Source organism: Neospora caninum, chromosome III (genome assembly GCF_000208865.1).
Source record: "Neospora caninum Liverpool complete genome, chromosome III".
Lineage (NCBI taxonomy): Eukaryota > Apicomplexa > Conoidasida > Eucoccidiorida > Sarcocystidae > Neospora > Neospora caninum.
Genome location: NC_018388.1, coordinates 2,018,658 through 2,044,051, shown reverse-complemented (window position 1 = coordinate 2,044,051; position 25,394 = coordinate 2,018,658). Strand labels below are relative to the sequence as shown.

Sequence of the window (25,394 nt, the reverse complement as noted above, 5' to 3'; positions counted from 1 at the left end):
TTCACGCAGGCAACCCGTAGCCGACTCGAAGGCTGCGGTCGTTTTGCCCTAGGCCAGCCTCAAAGTTCAAAAGCGTCCCGTTACTGCCGAGCGAGTTAGCAGCATCCGGCATGCCAAAAGTAAAAAGAGGTAGCCCACATTCATCGACTAAATGCTATTTTTCGCATTCAATGCCCATACACATCTGTACGGCTCGACACAACCGGCAAAGGTCAACGCCGGTGTCTTGTCACTCCAACATAACGAACTTCTTCGCCGCGGCCGGTGAAAATGATTCTATCCACCGCCTTTTCGGTGATGTACACAGTCAATAGCAGAGTCAGAAACGATGCGGAGTCCTGGCGGAGTGAAAAAGAGATTTGAGGAATGACGGCTGGGTGACTTGAGGCGGGATCGGGATCGCAAACATCCGCGAAAAAGCAGCAGCACCAAAAGACCGGAAAATTGAAGAACAAAGAAGAGCCCAGCTAGTTGCAGATTGGGAGAGGGAAGAAAAAGAAAAAATCGAGAAAAGCTGCGCAAATGTTTCAGGAAAGGAGTCCGGCACCCTGTACTTCCAACGGTGCTTGCCCGGGGCCGATTAGCGAGACACCGCTTGTTGCAGACATCGCAAGCTTCTTCGCTCGGTCAACATGCAACGCGTTTGGCAACCACCGGGCGCCGTTCCCTACGAGGAAAGATCTGAGGCCTACATTCGTCTAAGAGAATTGCCGCCTTTGGAAAATCCCGATTTCAGCCACAATGACCCGGAAAAGGCAATACGTTATGTGGATGATCGGATGAATGAAGCCCCCAGTGCACGTAGCGGGTTCGGCCAATGGTCGTGTCTGACAAGCGTATCTCTATTGGCCTTTGTTGAGGGCTACAGGAACCACTACGGGGTCAACATGGACTTTTTACGACTCCGGTTAGGTCCAGCCTCTGCTGCGACGGGTTTCAGGTTGTTTTGAGAGATTCCCGCAGTCAAATGTCACAGCAAGGTGTGCAACCAGTAGAGAACTAGTCAACATTTTTTCGTGTCGCGGGGTCAGCCACAAGGTTGTCACTGCGCCGCCTCCCATAAAAGAATTGTAGCTTCAAAGGCGAATCTCTCATTTCCCAGCGCTGCTGTCTGATCTCAGTTCGGAACCGGCAATGGAACCGTTGCTTTGAAACCGTTTTTTCAGCGTTGCTCCCTGCATCTGCGAGCGACGCTCTGCATTGTGTAAAGACTCGCTGCCCAGCCGAGGGACCAGGGAAGTAAGTGTGTCGCAAAGGAAGCTACGTTTTCCTTGCTTGCAACGATCGTGATTCGGAGGGGTGCCAAATCACCCTTGATTCTCCCAAAGCAAGGCTGTAGTCCATGGTATGAAAGCCTCCGTGGCTCCATATTCCCCTGTCCCGCCTTATGGAGCTCCTCACAGGCCGCTCAGGCGGTTGATGCAAACTGTACACTTTCCTCCCATCGTCACGCACGAAAGCGTTGCGTGCCTCCCAGAGAAGGATGCTGGAGACTTCGGTGTTGTGGTTATTCCCGCACCGGCGCTTGCCATCGTTACTTAGAAGTCAGCGAAAAATCGCCAAAATCCAAATGCGCTGCACCATCTTGTAAGGAAACCGCCGCCCAGTGCGCTGTGCTTGGCGGGTCCACCCGTAGTGGGATTGAGGACAACAGAGCGTAGTCTGCTCTAGTTTTCCTACCACACATCATACACTGCGTTGCAAAAGTGATGTCCGAAGTGAAAAACGCCAAACATATGGAACTGCCCGACGAATAGGGTGGCGTACCGGTAACCTAAACCCCGTTGTATCCCACAGATGCATCTACCCATATTATCCTCATACAATACGGTCCACATTAGCAAGTATGTGACGATCACTTGAAAATACAGACCACATACGGTCGTTTCGCCAAGAGACGCCTCGCCCGTGCGCAAGCGGTGCGGTTCCGACCGCAATAAAGCAGTAATCGTAGCTGCCGTTTCCGTGCAGATGGAATTGGCAACTAACTTGGACCGTTTTTGACTTGTTGATACCTGCTAGTGTATCACAGTACAGGTGGAGAGCTCACACCGTGGCACTACAGTGCCTTGAGACGCCTAAAAAAATACTCGACTACTGGTACACACCCTGGATTTGACACTGTCGGGTGCTTGGAAGCGCAAGTTGTACCAAAGAGCTTATGCACTTAGACACACACGTGGTAATATGTCATCGCTACACGGGATTCTTAAACGCTTCCACCAGACTCGGTCTCAGCCTTAATCATACAGAAGGACATTTCCTTGGAGTCTTTCCCGGGGATACTGCACGGCACGGAGTAACCAGTTCGCATTGCTCTGGATGAGCACCACTCCATCTTTACGCCAGGAATTCGAATACAAAGGCCTGGCAGGGGCAGTTAAAAAGCCGGGAATCACTGTAGAAAGCCTTCACCGGTTGGCAGTGCAGAGCTGACACCTGACTCAGATTTTCTAAACTTATTTACCTACTCGTCATTGTATGAACTAGCGGCTGGCGCGCTAAGTGTGTGTTCATTGCCGTGACTTGGAGCGCTTTGCATTTTTAAAGAAACGCGCAGGTCCAACTCTAGAGACAACCCAGCGAAGCGTAGGCGAATCGCGCGCGACCACCAATCCCGCGTTGTTATTGCCTACGGCGGAATTGAGGAAGAAAGTACAGCCAAATGTAGACGCAGATGCACTCATATTCAATCCCTTCGTGCCCAAGAGTCCCATTTTACCCCAGCAAGAAAAGGAAGATCTTCCAAGAGCGGATCATGTCCCTGGTTTCTTTCTGGCTTTTCGCGCTCGCTCACGTTCGCATAGCGGAGACGACATTGATACATCCCACCCCGCTTCTGCAACTTGCATTCTAACAGCCCTTTCTTAGCAAAGTGTGGGACTATCAGCCCCGCCACGAATTACGACAGGGAAACTGGCCCGTCCGTTTCACAGTGTGTCGAGCGTTCTGTGCCCGCGTGTGTGCAATACAGGCTTTGCCGACTAGACGCGACACTTTGTCGCGGGGCGTTCCCCGTATTTCCATTTGAGGCACGCACCGGAAGCTTATTACTTCTCGGTTCCCGTAAAAGCTGGCTCAGTTTGCATGCCACTTAACTCCGACCGCCTACCGGAAAGAGGAACTGGAGACTCACGTTCGAGCATGCCGCCGAAGAAAGCCAAGAGCGTCGCGTCCGTAAAGGACAAGAACGGCGCAGCCGCCACGACGGCGGCGGCGGAGGACCTCAACAAGGCATTAGAGGCTGAGCTTCTCACTTTGGAGATTCAGCTTCAGGAGAAAGATGACCAGCTAACTGAAACTTTAAAGCGAGAGAATCTCCACACGGAAAAGGTAGTGCGCGGCATCAGTATTCTCCTGTTCTGTTGCTCGCCAAAATCACTTGTCGCAGTTCAACACGACGCTAACTATATCTCTCCAGGAACTGCACACTTCTCGAAAACGGGAAGGATGGCATGACGACGTACAACCCGCTTTTCCCTTTGAATGCTTGCGATTCAAACATCCCATGGTTACCCGCACTACCACCTTTTCCCGTAAGGTATTCGATATAACATCGAGTCAAACGGCTGACTTTGGCAACCGTTTCATTGTGTACGCCGCGCAAGTGTACGGAAACGAACAATGCGCGATGGTTCCCCGAGACATTCGAGGTCAGCAAAAATCGAGATATAGATATCCAGTCAAACGCGTTTCCAAACGGCGGATGTGCAAGCAGCTGGCGTGCAGCCAACCGGAGGGCTCAGCCACAGACGGCGGAAGAACGATCGGAAGTGGCGACGGAGTGAACAGGAGCCTGGTATATCTGTCGTTGCAAGTGGCGAGCATGCCCATGGGTTTTCTCTTGGAGCTCTCACATGCGAAAAGAAACCTTCCAGTGTGGCCAGGGTACCGTTATCTACTTAAGCGTTCGCGCTACACACCACCACATCCGAACTCCTCATGTCCTTCCGGCGATCTATCTGGTCTTCCATTTCTCCCATTGAAACGTCTGCGACTTTTCTGCTTATGCCACAGTGCAAACAGTGTGAAGAAGATCTCGAGGCGGAGGAGAGACGCCGCCTTGCCATCTGCGCTGACCTTGTGCGACGGCACAAAGCACTGCAGCTCGACTACACAAATCAGATAGGAGCGATGGAAGCGACACTACAAGGATACAAACGCGAATACGCCGAACAGATGACTCTTCTCAGGCAGCTTGGTGCGGCGAAAGACAAGGAGGTTGCCGAGCACGATGCGCGTGTAAAAGGTCAGGACATGAACATAATCTGAGGGCTAACAACCTGGGCACCTGCTGAAACAGACGGAGCAGCACGGCGTTTTGCTTGCCTTTCATGCGCGGGGTTTCCCATGACGCTGGCATCTCTTCTCGGTTTCTTTTACCCAATATCCTTGCGCTCGGCCCAGGCGCACACGTCACTGCCAAATTCAAACTCACTCTGCCAGCGATCAAACCTGAAACGAGTGGGCATGCGTACAGCCAAGCATAGTGCGTATCACATGTCTGCACTTTTGTCCTTAGCTCTAAAAGTAAAGATGGATCGTGTTTCAGAAGAGTTCGCGCGCTTGCTCATGGAGATCCAGGAAGTCATGGCAGAACGCGTCAAGTCACCTTTACTCGAAGCGGCCGACGAGACGCAGCGTTTTTCCGAGGTTCTCGAGGCCAGCAAAGGCCAGTACTTCAAAAAGCTGGGAGAAATTATCCGTGACCGGGAAGAAAAATATCCCCTCGGAAGCGGATGGAGAGGGGCTGGTATGAAGGCACCAAAAGCTGTACGCTCTTTGGGAGTTTCGTAGGAACTCTGTTTTTAACACAGCATTTAGAAAACAATGGGCGAAGAGCTTTAGCCTTTCACGAGAGCAGAGTTGCAAGCGTGTCGTTCCAAGTGAAAGGCCCCAAGTGAAAGAGGAGATGTGCAGCGGCTCGGCTGCGAGGTCGGATGTCGGGTTCCGGTTGCCGAGCCTGCTGCCGGAAATATGAAAAACCTTTGGAAATGCCGCTCGCCTGACAAAGCCAACGAAGCTTCTCAAGTGTGAGGATAAGCCGAGCGCCAAACGGCGGAAACCCCACCGCTGCCCGGTCAACTAGCAGCTGCTAGTTTTTGTGGAACGTGGCCTACGAGGGACTTCGACATACAGCGCCAATGTTCCGCCCCGCAGCGGTCCCAAAATGCAAATGACAAGTGACGGCTGGTGTAATATCAAATGGGGACCAGGGAAGGCGTTCGGACAAATCGAATCTGTTCGATTTGGCTGAGCGCAGCACTTCTGACGTAGAGACTGGAGAACAGACGTAGTTGTCACGCAACATATACAAGTTTTCTGTCTCAAGGGGAACTCTCGGCCTGGTTGAGAGTGCACACTGTCAAAATTGGCTGCGTGCGGGGTGTTGTCTCGTCGCTGTCAGCCACGGTATCCTTCCCTCTCGGTAGCCTTCCCACGACTACGACGTTGTCTGTGTTTTCCGTAGCAAATCTCTCTTTCCTCGCGAAGTGACAGGCCAATCGCAGTTGCTCGTCTAACCCCAGAGGCAGGGATGTAGTGTGGCGCTCCAAGTTCGCTGTATCTTCTGTCCCGTGTAAGATGGGATAGATTCCCCAGTACATCTTCAGTCTGCGTGCTGTGTGCTCGCAGTCGGTAACTGCCAATACAGGCGCTGTTGGCCTGAGGGTGGCTAACCTCCGTATTAACTCTTCATTTTCTACAAACACTGCAATTGCTTTGGCCCCACTGTGCCTGGCGACCTCTGCTGCAGCGAGCGCCACCCACGCTGCACTGTCATCCGTCCGGTTTCCCGTTTTCGACGTCGCCTGGTTTGTGTCGCCAGTGCTACGCCCCTGTCGATCTGCTTCCGTCGCTGGACGATGGTCGTCCCGTCCCGGTAGGAACCGAGACAAGATCTCTTCCGTCCGGTCTCGCTTTTCTCCTTGTCGCTCTGATTCTCTTTCCACTCCCTGTTCTCTCCCTTCACGGTCAAGAGCTGCACGAAGAGATGGGCCGCTGGCCGAGGCGCGGCGCTCAGCCGCTCGTAGCTGTGAACTTCTTCTTTGGTCCTCCAATTCCCAGAAATTCGGATCGTTCTCGACCCCCTCGATTCCCAAGCGTTGCATGCACGCCACGCGGGCGGGCGAATCGCCTGCCGCCGTCTCACCGCTCAGCATGACGGCGTCGGCTCCGTCATACACTGCATTTGCGACATCCGAGACTTCCGCGCGCGTGGGCAACGGTGCGCGCATCATTGACTCAAGCATCTGCGTCGCCACGACGACAGGTTTTCCGGCTTTTCTGCACAGGTGAACCAGCCGTTTCTGCACTCTGGGCAACCACGCAATGTTCGGCAACTCGACTCCCAAGTCGCCGCGCGCAACCATGATTCCATCCGCAGCGGCGACGATTTCTGCAAAGTTCTCTAGCGCGACAGGCTTCTCGATCTTCACCATGACGGAGATATCCGGTCGAATTCTGCCGGCGCTCCCTCCCGCTTCCGCGTCGCGTTGCTCGCGCTCGCTGTCTACGGCTTTGGCAGCCTCTCGGAGTTCCCTGCGCAGTTCGTGGACGTCGTCGGCTGACTGGACAAAGGACAAGGCGATCCAGTCCACACCCCAGCTGGCGACTGTTCGGGCAATCTCTCGGTCCCGCGTCGAAAGCGCCGAAATAGGTAACCGCGCTGAGGGCGCGTTCACCCCCTTTTTGCTCGAAATGTGGCCTCCCACGAGGACTTTGCATCGCACAGCCGGCGCCATGACCGCCTCAGACGGAGAAGCAGGAGACGCGAGCGAGGCAGAGAGACTGAGGCGTGGGCTCGTCTGTCTCTCTGTGGCGTCGGCGTGGTGGAAGACCTCTGTAACCTTCAGCTTTATTTTTCCGTCGTCCATCAAAACGATATCATCCGGACGAAGAACGGAGAGGATTTCGGGGTGGGGAAGGTGCACACGCGATGCGTCTCCAGGGCTCGAGGAGGAGTCGAGAATAAAGGAGTTCCCAGTCTCGAGAAGCGCCTCGTCGTTCTTAAAAATTCCAAGACGGAACTTGGGGCCGGGGAGGTCCGCCAGAACAGCGACAGGGTGTCTGTACACCTTCTCCAGGTGCCTGACGTGCAGCAGCTGCTGGTGCTTCTCGGACAGAAGGCCATGCGACATATTCAGTCGAAAGACATCGACGCCCGCAAGGAAAAGACGTTCGATCTACGAGCAAATCGACAAACAGAGGTGAATGGACAGGTTTGTGGGAAGGGATCAGACGCAGTCACGAATCGTGAAAGGCACTGAAAAGAAACACGACGGAGAAACGAGAGACAAACCGGAACGGTCTATAGTTTAGGACTTGAGTTAGTAGGAAACAAAGCTACTGTGGATTCGCCGGTAGGGGCTAGATAGCAGAGAACAGCGCGAGGAAAAGTGTACGCACCACGCTGCCTAGTCGACACTGACCAAACGCATCATTGGGAGCGTGGGCATTCACACCGAAAATAGGAATGTTCTTTTTCTTGACCGAGAAACAGCGCGTGGCCACGAGGAGTCCTGAAACGCCTGCCGTTGAACTTGCTCGCAACTGTGCCGCTCGAAATACCAAGACTGTTTCCTCCCTCCAACAAATCCTCCGCAACTGCTTCTTCACGGGAGCATGCGTGTCGGTCTCTCTGTTTGAGACAAGTGCTCGGAAGAAAAGACCAGGCTCTCCGACGGAGGAGACAGGGAAGAAACGTGTGGCAATCGCACCAACGTTAGGGACAGCCCGATCGAGAGACAGCACAGAAGGCTTCCAGCCGTTTTCAGGATAACGTCTCAGCTGTCAGTGCGCGCTCGGGTAGCTTTTCCGTCTTTTCCGGCATCGGATGTCCAACTGAACTTTACCTCTTCGTAGTCCCAGCTTGCTGGCCCAATTGTTGCAATCTGTTTTGTGGCTGTGAAGACCGGGTGTTCCAACGCGTCTCCTAGCCGTCCGCTGTCTCCGGAAGCGCTTCTCACTTCCGAAGACGTTCCTCTCTGGTCCACACCCGAGGCGAAAAGACGGGTTGCGGGGCTGCGGAAATCCAGTGCCTTTCTCTGGCATGCTGAGGGAGCAGCGAGGAGCCTCGGCCCTCCGTTCGCTGTCCACTGTCGAGAGTGTGCTGGGAGTGGAGAAGACCGGCGGCAGCAGGCAGAGAGAGAAGAGGAAAGTCGAGTGAAGAGGAAGGCAGCATTCTCCCTCGGACGGCTGCCGAAAGAGGAAGGCGGAGACACAAGCGATGCGTCGCTTCCAAGGAAACGCGGGCTGTGGAGCCCAGCCCTTCCGACGGCCGCAGAGAAAGGAAGGGGCAGAGAAGCGGCGTTCGTTTTCCGTTCCGTCGTGGATGCTGCGCCCGGCCTATCGGGCGACGTTCCCTCCTCGCGTCCAGGAGAGAGGAAACCGAGGTGAGGAACGTCTTCAGAATCCGATTCGTGAATCCTGACAGCGCATCCACGCCGCGCAAATCGCGGCGCGGCACCCGTCGCGCGGTCTGTACGGCTCTCAGTGTCGGGGCTCCCAGCATCCTGGGAAGGGAAGCTCAGCTCGGCTGAGGGGGGAAGCAGTCTCCTCTGTTGGGCCTCTTTGGAAGAAAATCCCTTTCGGGGCTGAGCGTCACTTCTCTGGAAGGTTTGCGACTCAAAGACTCGCGAGGCAGCCGAGGGGAGAGTGATGCGCGGGCGCCCGGTGACAAGGGCCCTGGCGCGTGTGCACACTCCCACCGGCGACAGCCCACCCATCGTGAAGAGGAGGAGAAAGAGGAAAGTAAGAAAGCCGGCGCGAGAGAAGGAACGCGGCCGAGAAGCGCAAACAAAGAATGCTTGGCCGCCCAGAAAGCGTGCACATCCGGGGGACATGCGCGAGCGAGGAGGCAGGTCGCGCGCTTCGATCAAAGAGGACCGACGGCTTCCAGAGGAACTCTCCCTCACGGGTTTCGCTTCGCTGTTTGGAGAGATCATGCTGGCCATGAAAGCAGAGCCGACGGAAACGAACGCAGCACCTCCGCTCGGTTGCCACGCAAAAAAGCCCCAAGATGGACGGAGACCGCAGTCGCTGTCCCCGCGCTCCGCTTTTCGGACTCAACCCCGGCGGACGGATTTGGAAAGGGAAATGAGTGACGAGGGAGCAGATCCCGCGACGCGTTCACTTCCGTCGGTGAAAAGATGTCCTTTTCCCTCGATATTTAAGGCGCCCGCCAAACGTTGAGAAAAAGACACAGGGGGTGCCCGCCGTCGTGGAAGACACTCGCGCGACCGTGAATCGAACCGCCTTTTCTCCACGCCAGAGGAGACACACGCGACGGAGACACACGAACGACGCGCTGGTCTGTGTGGGGGGGGGGGGGGGCAAAGACTCCCAAAAAGCGCTCACGTGGGAAGTCGGGGTTCCTCACACACGCGTTTTCCAGTGCCAAGAGCAAAAGCAAAGACCTCTCTGGCGCCTTTCCTTTACCGCGCAACGCGTCGAAACCGCTCGCGTGTGCCTGTGCGCCGAGCCAAAAAAACCCAGACGCGGCACGGGCGCTGCCGCGCGTTGCCGGGTGCGGAGTTCCCATTGTAGGCGCGCCGAGCACTTTGGGAGCACGGGGAAGGACCGAAGGAGCGTTTTCACTGGCGTAGAAATGTGATTTTCTGTGTCGCGTGGTGGCCACAAGCTCCCCTGCACGTTCGTACACTCGCCTGTTTACCGCCTGGAGATTCGACCGAACTGCATCCCACTCGCTAAGCAGTCTCTTCAGAGGACCTCAAAGTCACTTTCCCTGGCAACAGGAAAAAGCTACCAAATGGAATACGCCTCCCCTCGAACTCAAGCTGGGAGTCTCGGCCAGGCTCAGTCTCCTGCAGGGTTGACCAGGCCGCTTGAGAGACACACAAAACCACGTGCAGATACACTCGATGTGGACTGCCTCCTCAGCAGTTTTTTGCTGCGACATTCAGTGCGGGGAAGGTGCTAAATCGAACGGCCAGTCTAGGCGAAGTGCCCTTGTCGAGTGCAGCTCGGTATAAAGACAAGACTGTTTTTTGTGAGCTCTAGGAGAAACTCCACATTTTCCGTGTGAGTACTGAGAGCTTTTTTTCTGGGGAGTATAGACGACGCCTTGGACTACTGTTTTAGATCTTGAATGTCTTTGTGTACCGGATCCAAGTTCTAAAAGCTTTCGCGCGCGAGTTCCGTGGTATGGACAATTCCTGAGAATGAACCTGTCGAGTTGCGCGTCGACTTCACCACTATCGGGCACTGCGATGGCAGACCCTGAGAGTTTTTTGCGCGTGCGGCGTGCGCCAACTTTTTTACCTGGTCCCCGGCCGCTGCGCACCGGCAGGCACTTTTTCCCGGCAGCGTGAAGCCAAGAATCCGTTTAGAACAAATGCAACGAGATGAAAGTTTTTTTGCCTGGTGAACGCCGACACGGTATCTAGACAGACTCGAGTTTTCTGACCCCTGCGTCGATCTGCGTCGTGAGAATGAAAAGGACAATCAGTGACACAGACGCAAAGGCCAGAACGGGGCCGTAGGTGCTGTCGTAGCGCTCGCCGGCGTTGAGGTCCCCTCGCGCGACTTTCCTGAGACACAAAACAGGGAACGAAATACCACCGGGGATTTCGCGCGCCCACATAGCGCTTTAGCACACCCCTGCGTGTGGCCGCTGGCGTTTTCGTTTGAAAAAGAGGAGACGTTTCCGAAACCGCCACAACGAAACAAACACAGCAGCTGTGTCGACAGGGAAGGTTTGCTCGAGGTGTCTGCGGCGCTGGAAAAGACTCCACGGAACCGCCGCCCCTCTCTTGGACACTGCTTCTGTGAAGCCTCACCTCTCCAGTTTCCGCCCACGCTCTTCAAAGATCCTGTAGCTGTAGGCGAGCAGCGCGAGGACCGCAAAGGCGAGACACAGCCCGGCCATTTCGGCGAAAACGCCGACGCCGCCCCACTGCAGGAGGCTGAGAATCAGTGCATGCACACACAGCAAACGCGCCGTGAAGAAGTGGGCAGAGCGAGACGGGAGGCGAAGTTGCGGCAGGCGCACACCCACCGCGAACGAGGAAGAAACGAAGGCCTTCAGAAGCCCCAAAAACGAATCGAGAGGAAAAGACCGGAGGCGGGAGCACCACAGGAAATCAGGCAAAAGAGGCGCGGGAGGAATACGAACCACAGGGGGCGAATGTTTGTCTTCCGCTTCTTGTATGAACATGAGTTTTTTAGAAGAGATTTTAGCCAACGACCTGCTTCGGAGTCACAGATGCTGAAGCAGTCAAGAAAAACCGAAGGAAAAGGGAGCGGCCGAGCCCGAGAAGAAGGATCCGCGCCAAGGCCGCCCATCGTCCCGTCCAGCTTCTGCGCGTCGGCTGACAGCGGTTCGGGTTGCTGCCTCGCAGCGCTCTAGGGACAGGCGCCCGTCGGTGCGGGAACTCTTCCTTGCAGACGAGAGACTGCGTCAGGCGGAAGCCCAGCGCAGCTTTGTGGGGGTGTCTGAGTCTCTGGCCGCCCCACCACGCTGTCAGCGCTTTTTGCCGCTTACACAATCGCCAGAGAACCCAGGTAGACCGCCTTCTGCAGGTACTGAAGAAAGGTCCGTTCATTGGCAAAGAAACTCTTCGGATCGAGTTTCCGCATCTTCTTGCTTTGCCGAAGAACTTTCCGCAAACATGCTTTCTTCGTCTGTCGCGCCAAAACCGCGTCGTCTTCCTCTCCATCGTCGCCCGAGCGCTGAGGCGACTCGGACCGAGGCAGCCCAGAGGACGTCTCGTTTCGCCCGCTGCGCCTTCCGTGCGCCTCGGAAACGCCGAAACCTTCCTCTTGGGACGCGAGGACGCGGGGCTCCTCTAGGCTGTCTGAGGGCGTGTAGAAATCCTCCGCGAGCGCCTCGGTGTGTCGCTGTCGCAGCCAGTCCAGCGTCCGCGCCGCATCCGTCCCCAGCGTCGACTTCCCACATGGCTGAACGACGAAAAAGACAAGGAGCGCTCCAAGCCGTCGACACGCGAGACGTGCAAACGAGACCTAGCGGGCGGCGGAGCGGGGTCTCCGGCTACGTCCAGACCGCATGGTGCCCCACACACCGCCTGCCAGTGTCGCGTGGCTTCTCGCGCTGGGCGTCTCTCCGTTGCCTTCCTCTTGCTAGATCTTTGTGTGCTCGCGTGTCGCCTCACCTTTGCACGCCGCGTGAACTGCGTCAGACTGGGTTTGGTTGGAAGGTCGTCGCCGACTGAAACGCAGCTGAGCGTCGGATCGCCCCTGCTCGGTTTGCTGCTGGCCTCTGCGGGGTGCCGGAACCCTTCGACCAGCTGCGCCGAGTGGACCGAGTGGACAGCGCCTTCACCCTCTTCCACGCTGCGAACGATGGGCGAGTAGAACAGCGTACCGCGCCGAGAACCAAAGAGACAGTAGTGCCCGTCAGTTCTCCTGTCGTCCACCCCGCAGCTGCCTTCCCTCGCCAAGTCCGCGAGCCCAGAGGAGAAAGGCGGCAGCGACGCAGCCGCTGCCTGAGCGTGTTCCCCGCCTTCCCGTCTCTCTCTCGCCAACGGCCTCTGGCCGTCGCGCGCATGCGAGTCGAGAGACAGCCCGCGGCCGAGGGCGTCTCTGTCGCGGCGACCGCCCTCGGCTTCCGGCGAGGCCTGGAGCCAGTAGGGAAGGCGGCAGATTTTGTCGCTGTGCAGAAAGGCCATGCCGTGCTGGAACTTTGAAAACTTTGGGACCATAACTGAAACCAGATGCACGAGCAGAAGGAAACAGGCGAGCGGCCAATCTCTCGACACACACCGCCATCATGGAGGAAACTGCAGTTCCAAACAGCGCTCTCTTCACCCGCGTCCGTGACGCTCGGTCTATCCACGTACGCACCCTCCACAATGGGTTCTCTGTGACTCTTCCTCGAAACACATGCTTGCGCAACAACGGCAGGAAAACCCGATGTTCGCGTTTACACACAAAATACGCTTTCACAGGCGTTTGCTAGCATGCGCGCGTATCAAAAGGTTTACATAAAATAGATATATGTATATATTTATATGTGTGTACTCATACAAGCACAGGTATATGTGTGCCTATATCACTAGGTGTGGAGCGACAGTTTCCGAGATAGGGCGCAGCGCCGTTACGACTGTTGAGCAAGACGAGACAGCCGTGGCCTACTCGCGTCGCAGAGCGCAAGAAGTTCCTGAACCCAAGGAGGACCGGGCGAGGTTTGGAGCTTCACCTCCAGCACAGCGAAGGGGAAGCGAACGACGTCGTTCTGAGAGAACACAGATCAGAAGAAACAGCACACGCACCGGCGCGCGCGCTGAAACGACCTTCCGTAGGGACAGGTGGTGCACCAATCCTGCCGGCAGACGTCAGAGACAGACTCATCTATCCCATCGACTTACAAGTCCATATATATATATATATATGTATTTATGTATATATGTATATGTGTTTGTATGTGTGTACATGTGTATATATATATATATATATGTATATGTAATATGTGTAGCGATTTGAGATGGGTGCTTGCCAAGGAACCACTGAATCGGTAGTCGACAGAGACGGCTGTGTGCACCTGCGTGGGGGGGAGACCTAACGCTTCTAGACACTAAAGAGTTCCGCCAAGAGCGACAAAAAGAGACCGTCCCATACCTTTCCGAGGAGTTCCTCAGCCACTCTGCACCAGAGAACATCATCGTCGTCCTCACGCATTCGGTCTAATCGCTCGAGGTCTCCGGTGACCGCCTTCGCCCCACTGCAGGTGTCTCGTTCTTCGGCTCCTCCGTCTCCTCCCGCGCCCCCACTTTGACTGCGAGCCGAGACCGAGGCCGGCTTTTGAGTCTGGGCCTCGGGCCTTCGAAGGCTCTCCCAGAGAGAGAAGCCGTCGACGAAGACACCGCCTTTCTCGCCTGAAAGTGACCCGCTGAGTGCGTCACTGGCTTGTGCTCGTTCGCAACCTCGACGCTCTTCCTCCCTTCCCAGACTGACGTACTGCGGCGTCAACTCGTCCACCATGCACAAGTTCGTGTCCAAGGAAATCCTCACGGCGTTCGAGGTGCTCAGCTGGAAGGCTGCCCGCAGATAGCTTGTTCGCACCTGAACCGCACACACACACACACGCACACACACACGCACACAACTTGGTTCGCGCGCTGCTCTCCTCTGCGCCGCGCTTTCTCCAGGCCAGTCCTTAGATGCCACCCCCTGAATATATCGCTCTCCATTTACCCGTCAATAACTGTATATCTGTATCCGTATCTATCTATCCGTTAACCTCGATGAGTATCTATCTGTCCATATATATCTATCTATATCTGTCTCGTGCCTATGAGGTGTCCTTACCATCGGTAATAGGGAATGACTGAGGAGTGTGTTTTGAATCTCGCAGGCTAGTTGAAGCGACTTTTGCGTTTTGGGATCTTGGAAGAATTTGATCTCTGCTTCTTCCGCTTCTCGTTCCCAGCGCCGCCGTTTTTCTGCTGACTCGTCTTTCTTCGTTCGTCCTTGCGCCTCGTCCTCGGCACCCCTCTCCGAATCCCCAACTCCGTCTTGCTTCCCCTGATACCCCCCAACGCCCAAGGCTTCTTCCTTCTCTCTCTCCTTCTCTTTCTCCTTCTCTCTCTCCTTCGCCTCCTTCTCTTTCCACCAACGTTCGCGGAACTGGACGCCGAGAGCCTCAGCTGCAGGCAGCCGCCCGATCAAGTAGCTCTTAACGAACTTTTGGTCCAGAGCGAACCTCTCCTTCGTGCTGCTCAAACCTGTCCAGCTTTCGTGGTGCGTCTTCCTAAAACAAACACACAAATTCAATGCCCTCACGTGAAATGCACCTGGCGATACACACTGGCACGCATGCACATACCCGGTAATACCCAAAAACATATACAGACATTTTCACCTACACGTATCTCTCTCTCTCTCTCTCTCTCTCTCTCTATATATATATATATATATATATAGGGATTTACAGTATGAATACATATGCAGATGTACCCATATATATATATATATAATCTTTCTGGGACCGAAGTCTGTGTTTTTCGCGTGCCGTGTTTTCGCGGATGCCTGGCGACCACATCTGATTTGTTTCGAAGAAAGCACCCTGTCCTCGAGTTTCCTCTCCTTCGTGTCCAGTTACCTCTCGACGAAGACCGTCTTGTCGCCGTCGTTGTCATTGACGCCGTACCACCGGAAGCGAATAAGCTCAGCGCCTTCCATGCGGAGAATGCGATTCTCGAAGCAGTAGCCAGCTGAAGAGGCAAGACGGCAGGCGAGATGAAAAGCGCGAAGCGTCGAACGCCTAGCGAAATTGCCACGCCCAGCAGACGCGAGTGTATACAAAAAAAGATGACACACACGCGTACGTTCCCTCGCACTCCGCAGCGAAGACAGGATAGCAAGACGCAAGCAGAGGCAAACCAAATCGCCTGGCCCGCCGCTCGGTTTTCACTCAGCAAGAACTGCCGAAAAAACCGCAAAGTTCGTGTCGGCCTCCATTCCTTTTTTTTCGTAATCGTGAAGCCGCCCTAGCTCGATTGAAGGCTCGACCAAAAAAGGGGAGACGCGTCCGCCCGCTCAAGGCCTAAATTTCCGCGTTTTCCATCGGCGAGGAGGAACTCAGACACTGACAAGGAGACATCTCGCAGCGCAAGAGAGACACCCGCACAAAAGCGTGGCGAGCTCTCACCAGACAAGCGAAGACGCTCATCGGGCCTGCCGCGGCACTGAACGAGGACAGGCGCAGCGTTGCGACGACACGATCGAAGAAGACACAGACAGCGACAGCAAGTGCAAGAGTGCTGGGCACAGACGGCACGAGAAAGGACGGGAAAAGTTTAGAACGCCTACTGTTACTGTCGACGTAGACCGAGGTGATGGGCTGGGAAGCGCCGATATTGGGTTTAAGATCTTCCGCCTTCCCCTTCTCTTGTTTGGTGACGGCGTTTTCCGCGTCTCCGCTCCCGGTCTTGCCCTGAGGCTGCCCCAGGAGTGTTGCAGCCTGAACCATTTTACAAACGCGACAAAAACCGAAAGCGTCTCGCGTTCGCGCTGTGCGTGCCGCCACGCTCTCAGTCCTACCGAGAACCTGCGCCGACCCGGCACACTGCCGTGCATGCAGACTTGTGGGGTTCTCTCGCGCTCTCTCGCGCGCGCGATTATCGATGTCTTTTCACAGGGGTTTAGGAGAATTTCGCTGCGTTTCGAAAGGCGAAGCTACCGGGGTACGATCCGCGAGAACGGAGCGTCGGGTCTGGATGAAACGCGCCTTTTGCCTTTTCCTTTCTTCAGAGAACGAACCGAATACTTCACCGCCGCAAGTTTCACTTGTGTTTGCGCGTTCTGAGACGAAAAACGGAGAACAGCTGCACTGCGCGCGAGGCAGTGGAACCTCATGCCGGCTTCAGCTTGCCTTTCCACTCCCCAGACAAAGGCGGCACTTCGACTGTCGACTTACGATGTCTTCCTCCGAGGCGCCGTAGACGAGGAAGGGGAGATGCTTCAGAATGAGGCATTGCGCCTGCACCTGAACAAGTCGGCGCCGCGGGAAAGAGGAACCAAACATGCAAATGGGACACGATCGCACCAAACATTAGTAAATACGCAAATATATATATTATATCTACATGATATATATATCTACATGATATATATATCTACATGATATATATATCTACATGATATATATATCTACATGATATATATATATATATATATATATATATATATGGTTAATAGATACGTGAACGCCTGCTGGAGGTGGAGCGTGGGGCATGTGAGAGGAAGGAAACGGCTTCTTCACCACTTGCGCGTTTCTATCTACTCTGTTCATCCCCTCTGTATTTTCCCGTTATTTTGACTTGTCAGTCTCTTCCTTCCCGTGCAAACTCACCACACGATCGGAGCGCAGCCAGTACTTGGTTGTGTTCCTCACGAACGTCTCCGGCGCTTCCCACTTGCCGCTCTCCGTCACTCCCGCCTAAGGCATCCACAAAAAGAATCGCAACGCCAACAATCGAGAAAAGAATCACAAACAGGAGAACGAGATACGCGAATGAGAAAGACACAGACAAGCCTCCGACGAAGGCGTGGAACTCGAGGGTTGAACCGACCAAGGAACAGAACTCGAGGGCGATGCGCGCCTCTTTTCTCGCTTTCATCCAAAAAGGCAGCTGGGACGGCCTGACCCTTGAAGACTGAGGCGTGTCTGGGAGAGGAGAGACGGGGAGAGGAGAGACGGAGAGAGGAGAGATGGGGAGAGGAGAGGCGGAAGAGAAAGGCACAGAAAGTGCGTGTGCCTTTCAAGCGAAAGAAAGCGCGTTGCGTGGTGACCGATGCCAGTTTTTCTCTGAACTGCATGCAGATATCCGCCTTAGCGGACACAGCCTCACCTTAGCTTGCCGGAAGGCTGACCACGCGAGCGAGAGACGCAGCATCAACCCTTCGAGGTCCACGTTGCAGAACTTCTCTTTGATGAGCGAGAAAATGAACCACCGCGTTGTGTCGGTCTGCCAAAGCACGCAGGCAGCCGCACAGACAGCCGCGAATACACCGCGTTCGAGAGGCAGAAGACCCGCAACCAAGGAAGCGAAGAAAAGTAGAAAGCACTCGATCCCCAAAGCAACACATTCCAAGCGCGGCACGCCAAAAACCAAACCAGAAGAGACAAAGAGAACAACGAGGATGGCAAGAACAACGAGGATGGCAAGAACAACGAGGATGGCAAGAACAACGGGGAAGAAGAGAACAACGAGGACGAAGAGAACAACGAGGATGACGAGAACAACGCGGATGAAGAGAACAAAAAACGGATGGACGAAGAGGCGGAAACAGATTCTGTCGTGGGCGTGACGCGAGAGCCGCAGAAAAGAAAGTTTTCCAGATATTTTCCGTTTTCGGCAGTTTCTGACTGAGTCTCTCTCCTCACCTCGAGAAGCCGATCAAAGAGGTGACCAAGGTCGACGAGTGCCTTGTAGTTTCGTCGCACAAAAAAGTCGAGGTGCGTGATTTCTGAGACAAGAGAGAAACAAGACGAGCAGGCGGACACCACAGAGCGCCTCGGCGTCGCACGACCGTTGCCAGAGCGGCGGAGAGAGGAGCCCCCACGCCGAAGAAAGGAAGACAACCGCAGCCCTCCGCTCTCATGCGTGTTGGCTACCGTCACACACCGTCCAGAGTCTCTACGTTTCAGAGAAAAACCCGCTTTCATTCCACTGCCGGTCTGCAGATGCATGCAGACTCCGAAGGATAGCAATGAGAGGCTCGAGGTCTGGGGCGTGTGTGCGGAGCTATTAGGAGACAGAGAAACAGGAAGAGAGAGAAGGAAGAGAGAGAGAAACAGGAAGGAGGAGAGAGAGAGAGGAGAGAGAAGGCGAGAGAGCCATGTGATCTATATAGTATAACGGGACATTAGACCGAACCTGCGATAAATATATCTTGGATGATTGTATATCATCCAAGATATATTTCAAAGATCTAGCAGCACGAATAGGAGAACACCAAGAGCGCGACACACTGGAGACGAAGGAGACGGCAATACTTGAGGGGCGCGACGCGTGAGTGGAAACGCTGGGGACGAAGAGTAGGGGACGTAAGATAAATGTAGCACGTGGGGAGATGTGTGAGACGGCCAGAAAAGATATCTTCTGCAGCTGAAAAAGGTTTACAATACTTGGGAGTCTCTGAAGCACGCGTTTCCTCCTTCCGAGTGAACCGCACCTGCAGACTGCGCGTCTAGCTCCTCTTCAAGCCTCGCAGCGACGTCCGGCGTAAAGCCGTGCTGCTCTCTCATCTGCAAAAAAGAGAAAAAAGGAAAGAAGCACTCCAGAAATAACACAACCTGCCACATTCGTCCACATGCATCTGCATACACATACACAAACATAGACACATGTATGTGTACAAATGTAAATAATATATATACATATATACATATATACATATATACATATATATATATATATATATATACGTATACATGTTGATAGATATATAGGTCATGAAATACACTTATGAACCGAAAAATACAGAAACCTGCGTGTGATGCACAGATGGAGGCGCGTCTGCACACAAGAGGAACTCTCCGTGCAAGCGAAGGAGTCTCGCACTCAGCGTTTATGGTGGCCACTTTTTCACACGAGATTCTCGGCGGAGAGAAGTCCATACACAGGCGTTCGATCCACATTTCCATGGGGCTTCAAACAGTGCAGAAATGTGTGGACGGGTGCACAGGTGGGCTCTGTTCCGTGGCTCACCAGGCCAACTGCGCTGTAGATGTGGCAGAGGCGTTGCGAAATTTCGCGCTCCTTCGACTGCACGAAAAAGTTCAGTCGCTGAACCTGGCGCTGCATCAAGTTCCGGAAGCGCGACTCTGCGGGAAAACGAGATCGCGACGCCCAACGCACGCGAGACACTTCTCCAAGTCCCCTGCTCTCCACCAGACAATACCCACCTGTAGATCGGTAAGAACTGCACAGTGTGCAGAGCGACAGAGAAAGACACCTCCACATATCTACCTACCTGTCTACACCCACCCTTCTACATATGTATATATATATATATATATATGTATATATATATATATGTATATATATATGTATATATATATATATATATGTATATATATGTATATATATATATACATATATATATATATGTATATGTATGTATCCGTGTAATGGATATAGCAATAATGCTATATCTATAAATTTACGTATATATATATATATATATATGCAAATGCCGGTAGGAAGGAGAACGCCACGACGATCCGCCGTGGATGGGCGTCGGCTACGAGCACTTGATGGGTGCACGCATCGATCGCAATGCATTTTGCATGTGTTTGCCTTTGTCGAGCCTGTGTCTATGCAGCGGACTGGATGTCTGGTTGGCTGTTTCGGAGACGACGGCGAGATGTGTTGCTGGACCGTCGGTGGTTCGCGTACGCTTCAGTTCGTCCACCAGTGCATCTGAGTTGATTCTCGGCTACATTTTAGACGCTACCTTCTAAACCTCCTGTTTTCTCGTGTGTACCTGGCAGCAAGGAAAGAAGTTCTGCCTGTCCAAAGACGCTCGCGACGGCAGTCTGCGTGGTCATTTGCGCGTCTTCTCTGTCTTCTTTTTCCCGCTCTCCTTCGCTGGTTTTTGGACACGCCAAGCCGCTGCTTTCCTCCGCAGCCTTCGCCCTCCGGAGAGGCGCCGCCGGTGGTATAGCCCCATCTTTTGCGCCTGCTCGACCGAAACCCGCTAGCCCCGCCGAGTCTGCCAGAGTCTGTTTTTTCCCGGAGAGCTCGTTGAAGGACACGGCCGCCAAAGGTTCCTGCTGTTGGATTTGCTTGAGTTGTTTCTGCAAAAACACAGGAGTAACGGGATTGCTTCCTTCCCTGCAAATCGTTTCTCCCCGTCTCTTCGTGTCCAGTACATGTCGAAAAACACCCTCGTCCTGTGTTTCGCGGTTCCTGGCTACAAGGCGAGCGTCACGACACACGCGCGACTCTCGGTTTCCTTCGCCCCTCCTGCATCCCTCTGTTTCCCTCTCGCTTTGTGCCGTCGCGACAGTCGGCTGCCTCTGTGCGACTCTGCTTGGAATGCCTCCGATTTCTCCCCGCACGGGTCGGTCTCCAACGGGAAGAGGCACACGGGCAAGACACTGGATCGATATGTACTTTCGAAAAGGAATGCAGGGGTGATGAACAAACGCATGTGTGTGGATGCAGGCAGCGGCAGAGTCATTCACGCGACGGGTTTTGCTCTCACCTTGATTGTGGCAGTCGAGAGTTTCTGTGTTGCGTCAGCAGCAAGCTCGGTGATGAGTTTTTCCATTTTCGGAACGTTCACGTAGTGAGGCACGTAGTGACGAGGCAGAGCGCTCGCTGCACAGGAAGGAAGAGAAGTCTCGGCTCCCACGGATGCCCATACGCGGTCTTCTCGCTTCCTCTCTCCGTTCCGGTCAGCTATATTTCCTCGCTGACTGGAAGGAAACGGCGGATGCGTGGAACTCCACGCCGACGCGTACGCCATGGTGCTCTCCGGGGGCAAAGTGAAAGGGAGAGAAGAGAGGAGAAAGAGCAAGCAAACAAGACAGAAAAAGAGAGAAGAAGGACAACGCGCGGAGGAAGGTGACGAGGCGAAGAAGGGAGACAGACTGAAGAGACGAAAAAGTCACGAACGGAGACAGAGTGAAGAGAGGAGAAAGAGGGAAGAGAGGAGGAAGCGCAAAGAGAGGAGGAAGATGTGAAGAATCTCGGGAAACGAAGGAAGACGGGACTACGCGCAGAACGGTGAAGCCGCGAGGAGGGGGGCGGGCGGCAGAGGGAGATGCAGAGTCTGCTGAGCTCTCTCTACAAGGTGCCGAGAGAATTGTCCCAAAAGGAAGAGGCTAAGAAACAGAAGAAGTAGAAGAGGCAGAAGACCGCGAAGCCGTGTCGATTCCGCACGCGCGCGTTCGAGGGGTCGCCTTTCTCTGCCGCGACACTGCAGGCGATAGAAAGAGGTTCACCTCTTCTCGTGGAGGCCGCCCCTCCAAAGGATCCTCTGGGGAAACGACGAGGAAACGAGTGTTTCTTTTGCAACTTTGTCATGCTTTGTTCATGTGCTCCACCCCGGCGTGCAACGGGGAGGAGGGTCCATCGCGGCGAAAAGAAAGCGGCTTCTCCGTTTTGTGGTGTACATCCACATCCAGACTACCGCACTCGCTAAGCAGAGAGCGAATGACAGCCGAAACGCCAAAGTCTTGGAAACCGGAGAAAAAATGCTGATGCTTTGTCCCGGGGCCGCTGACCAAGCTCGGATTTTGTGGAGCGCGTCAGCAGGCGGCGCTGACGGGCGAAAAAGCGGCTGTTCACGAATCGACAAACCGGAGACTGCAAACAGCGGGAGATTGCATAGGGCCCCTCCCCCTTAACTCTCCCTCCAGTTCTCTCTCCCAATTCTTTCTCTTTAGTCATTCTTCTAATTTCCTCCCCTTCGTGCTTTTCGTCTCCTCGTGTTTGCTTCGAAGAACAGGCAAAGTTGAACCCGGAGCAGCGCAAGAGGAGTGAGGAAGCGGCGAGCAGGCGGCGCACACTGAACTGAGTGTCTCGCGAACACACTGCGACCGCTTTCTCCGTCTCTCTGAGCGTCCAGCGAATCGGAAGACGCGAGAAAAACGGGAGAGAAAAAGGGGAACGGGCCGAGCGAGCGAAGAGAAAAAGCGATTCGCGATCCGCAGGACAGCAGCGTGCGTGGACCCTCATGTCTTCAGAGCAGGATGCAGATCCAGGAGCTCAACAGCCGTATCACGAAGCTGAGAAGAAATCGCAGAGGAAACGCACAAGCGAAAGGGAGAGAATATTGACGAACAAACCAGAAGATTGCGGTCTTCTTGGCTCTGCCAGGAAAGGAGATCCCAGGCTTTTGGTGCTGAAGAACGCGCTACGACGAAAGCGATGTGGAGATTAAGTGGGAGGTTTAGAGAGACAGCGAAATTAAGTGTGAGACTAAAGAAGAGACTGAGAGAGCCCGCGAGATTAAAGGGAGATTAAGAGGGAGGTTTAGAGAGACAGCGAGATTGAGAGTGAGACTAAAGAAGAGACTGCGAGAGCCCGCGCGATTAAAGGGAGATTAAGAGGGAGGTTTAGAGAGACAGCGAGATTGAGAGTGAGACTAAAGAAGAGACTGAGAGAGCCCGCGAGATTAAAGCGAGATCAAGAGGGAGGTTTAGAGAGACAGCGGGATTACGAGGGAGACCAAGGGAGAAGTCAAACAAGAAAGCGGTGTTAAGAGGGAGCGTAAGGCACATAATAAGAGAAATATTCATATGCATGTGGATTCGTGGATAACTTGATAACACATTTGTGCGGAGATGGACCTTTACATGTGGGTGGTGGCTACAAATAGACTTACACACATGTATGTAAATATCTGCATCTGCATACACATCTGTTTAGTTCTCTCATCATATGTAGATATGTGTAGGTAAATAGTGCATACACACATATATAAATATGTCTAAATACGTACAAGTGCAAATCGGTGTGGGCAGTCGCCCATTTTAGGCCTAAAAAGCGTTGCAAGCGTCGCCCTGAGAGTTCCCCTAAGTCTCCAAGTGGTGTTAGGGACTGAGGCTTCGCAGTTGCCTGTTTTCCTCATGGCGGAACGCCCTTCCCAGGACAAGCGAGGAGAGCTACAGAGAGTCTACCTACACCAACAAAATCGTAACCGCTGATGTATAAGTGCAGATGAGCATCTATATGTGAACAATCGCCTGCATAGGTACACATATCTTCATATGCAGTTCAATTGCATCTTTATCGAGAGAGTGATAGAAATATTGACGTGCATGCGGATGTACGGATATACTTCCGTGTGAATCCGTCTTTATATATATATATATATGCAGTAGCTTCTCTGCATATACGTACACATCTAAATATATCTACTGATATTCATGTGCACAATTATTGACCAGAGCCGTGTACATCCTTCTTCGACTCTACGTTAGTAGACGTAGTTCATTTGCACGTGGATAGAGAATTCTTTGCGGCCTCTCACGCCGACGAGAGATTGCGAAGGCCTTCTTTTCCAACTTTGGGCTCTACACAAGACATGAAGCAGCCTTGGGGCCTCTGAGTTTTTGCTCTTCGTGTGCGAGTTCTGTAAGAAAATAAGACTAACCCCCCCCCTGTCTCACACACACAGTAGCCATTTTCGGTGAGAGAAAGGGGAGGGAAGCAAAAAACCTAGAGACGCGTCTTTTGCTTCCCTCCCCTTTCTCTCTCATCACTCTCTTTTCTCGCCTGCCTGTTTGCGGGGGGACACGAACACAGAGAAGGTGTCGAGTCACTCGTCCCTGGGGTTCGACCGATTGGCCCTCCTGTGGCTGGGCGAAGTCTGATATCTCCTAAGGGGAGTTGTGGCATCAGTGAAGGCTTACCGATTTTCCCACTTCACTCTCTGTTTCGGCAATGCTACGCTACTCTCTCAGCTTGCGATACTTCCTGAGGCTCATTTCTCGCACAATGTACATTCAGACATGTCCAGTCTCCGCGTGCGCACAGGTTGACCTAGCCTCTCTCTGCGTATGTCGCGCATGCATGGTCTTGTTCGAATTCTGTCCTTTTCTGGTGCCTTTCGTCCGCTAGCCTTCGCAGCCATCGAAAAGAGAAGGCGAGACCGTCCTGTTTTTTGCCTCCCCAGAACTCGCTCTTATTTGATTCAAGCAAAACAGAGCTCGAAAGAGTGACCGCGCGTAAGCGAAGAAGCGGAAGACAGACTGCTTTCCGTCGCTGTGTTTTTCGCGTTCGCGTAGGCAAGCCCAGGGTCGAATCGCTGAAAAGATTTGTTTTTTGTGGAGAAAGAAGACGCGCCTGCCGAACTCTTCAAGGACTGGCGTTTCGCGTTTGTTCTCAGCGTGAACAGACGGGCGGGCGACGACCGCCAGAGGAAGAAAAACGGACAAGTTGGAAAGCGACAGGCCAGACGCATGTGCCCCGCGTTTCCAGTTTACCTTTTCTTCTCCTTTCAGCCATCGCCGTTCAATTGAGAACCCCTTTGACCTTCCGGGCGTCCGTTTCTCTCCAGTTGAGGATGCTGAAGACGCGTGATGCGCGTTTTTTTCGCGGGGTGGAGTCCACGACAGCCTCGCGGTTCTTTGCAGGCAGAAACTTCCACGTCTTACGTCTCCTCCTCTTCACTCTTTCACTTGAATTGCTCTGCTTTTCTCCTTTCTCGCATTGTCCATCTCTTCCGCTCGTCGTCAGCGACACGGTCTTCTCTTGTGTCGCCTTCTCCCGCGCCCCCCTCTCCGCTGGCTCGGCCGTCTGGGTTCCCACTGCTTTCTCGTTCGTCCCCTTTTTTCTCGCCGCTCTTCTTCTTCGTGCCTCTTTTCTCTTCTTCGTGCACCCGCTTTCATGGCGCCATGGCCTCAGGCACTCGCACAGCTGGAGCCCAGCCCGCGGCGACGTCGCCGATCCCACCGTGCTGTCTGCGGCGTCTCTCCTGCATGCGAACAAGAAGTGCTAAGAAAACGCCAGAAAGCGCAGTCGAAAACCGTCGGAGACACACACGAGAAAGAACAGAAAACAGAGGATGGGGCGGGTGAGGCGGAAGCCGCAGTAACAGGAGACAGAGACGGAGAGAGAGGAGAGATGTGCGCCGTGTCCGTGTGTGAGAACTGCGGCGGGACTCTTTTGGATGCGTACACCCACACACACAGCCACAAAGAGGCGGAGGCTTTCTGGAGCGCATCCTCTCGTTTGTCTAGCTCCTCTGCGTCACCCCTGTCGTCCCGCGTTTGCCTGTCTTCACTCGCCCTCTCGCCTTCCTTGGAGTGCTCGTCTGCACTTTTCTCCTCTCCTGCTTGCTCTTCCCCTCCTACCCCCGCTGTTCCTTCGCGTCCTTCCTCGTTTTTTCCTGCTTCCCCCTTTTTCGGTTGTGTCCCGGACACGGAGGAGCCGTCGACTTCGCTGTGCTTCCAG

At 54.0% G+C, this 25,394-nt stretch overlaps 3 protein-coding genes across 3 annotated transcripts; 1 reads left to right on the top strand and 2 right to left on the bottom strand.

Annotated features, from left to right (window-relative positions):
* Positions 1-3,144: 3,144 nt before the first annotated feature.
* NCLIV_009430 (hypothetical protein) lies at positions 3,145-4,797 on the top strand (the record flags this gene model as incomplete). Its single annotated transcript, XM_003880457.1, has 3 exons — positions 3,145-3,333; positions 4,018-4,249; positions 4,523-4,797. The coding sequence occupies 3 exons, from the start codon at positions 3,145-3,147 to the stop codon at positions 4,795-4,797; spliced, it is 696 nt and encodes a 231-aa protein (XP_003880506.1).
* Positions 4,798-5,201: 404 nt separating this feature from the next.
* NCLIV_009420 (putative pyruvate kinase) lies at positions 5,202-7,457 on the bottom strand (the record flags this gene model as incomplete). Its single annotated transcript, XM_003880456.1, has 3 exons — positions 5,202-5,280; positions 5,680-7,184; positions 7,431-7,457. The coding sequence occupies 3 exons, from the start codon at positions 7,455-7,457 to the stop codon at positions 5,202-5,204; spliced, it is 1,611 nt and encodes a 536-aa protein (XP_003880505.1).
* Positions 7,458-10,402: 2,945 nt separating this feature from the next.
* Positions 10,403-20,958, bottom strand: NCLIV_009410 (hypothetical protein; the record flags this gene model as incomplete). Its single annotated transcript, XM_003880455.1, has 17 exons — positions 10,403-10,550; positions 10,800-10,925; positions 11,504-11,919; positions 12,132-12,682; positions 13,114-13,213; positions 13,597-14,040; positions 14,287-14,728; positions 15,080-15,191; positions 15,790-15,940; positions 16,397-16,465; positions 16,832-16,918; positions 17,331-17,447; positions 17,867-17,949; positions 18,658-18,730; positions 19,194-19,309; positions 19,972-20,284; positions 20,695-20,958. The coding sequence occupies 17 exons, from the start codon at positions 20,956-20,958 to the stop codon at positions 10,403-10,405; spliced, it is 3,612 nt and encodes a 1,203-aa protein (XP_003880504.1).
* Between the last annotated feature and the right edge of the window lie 4,436 nt (positions 20,959-25,394).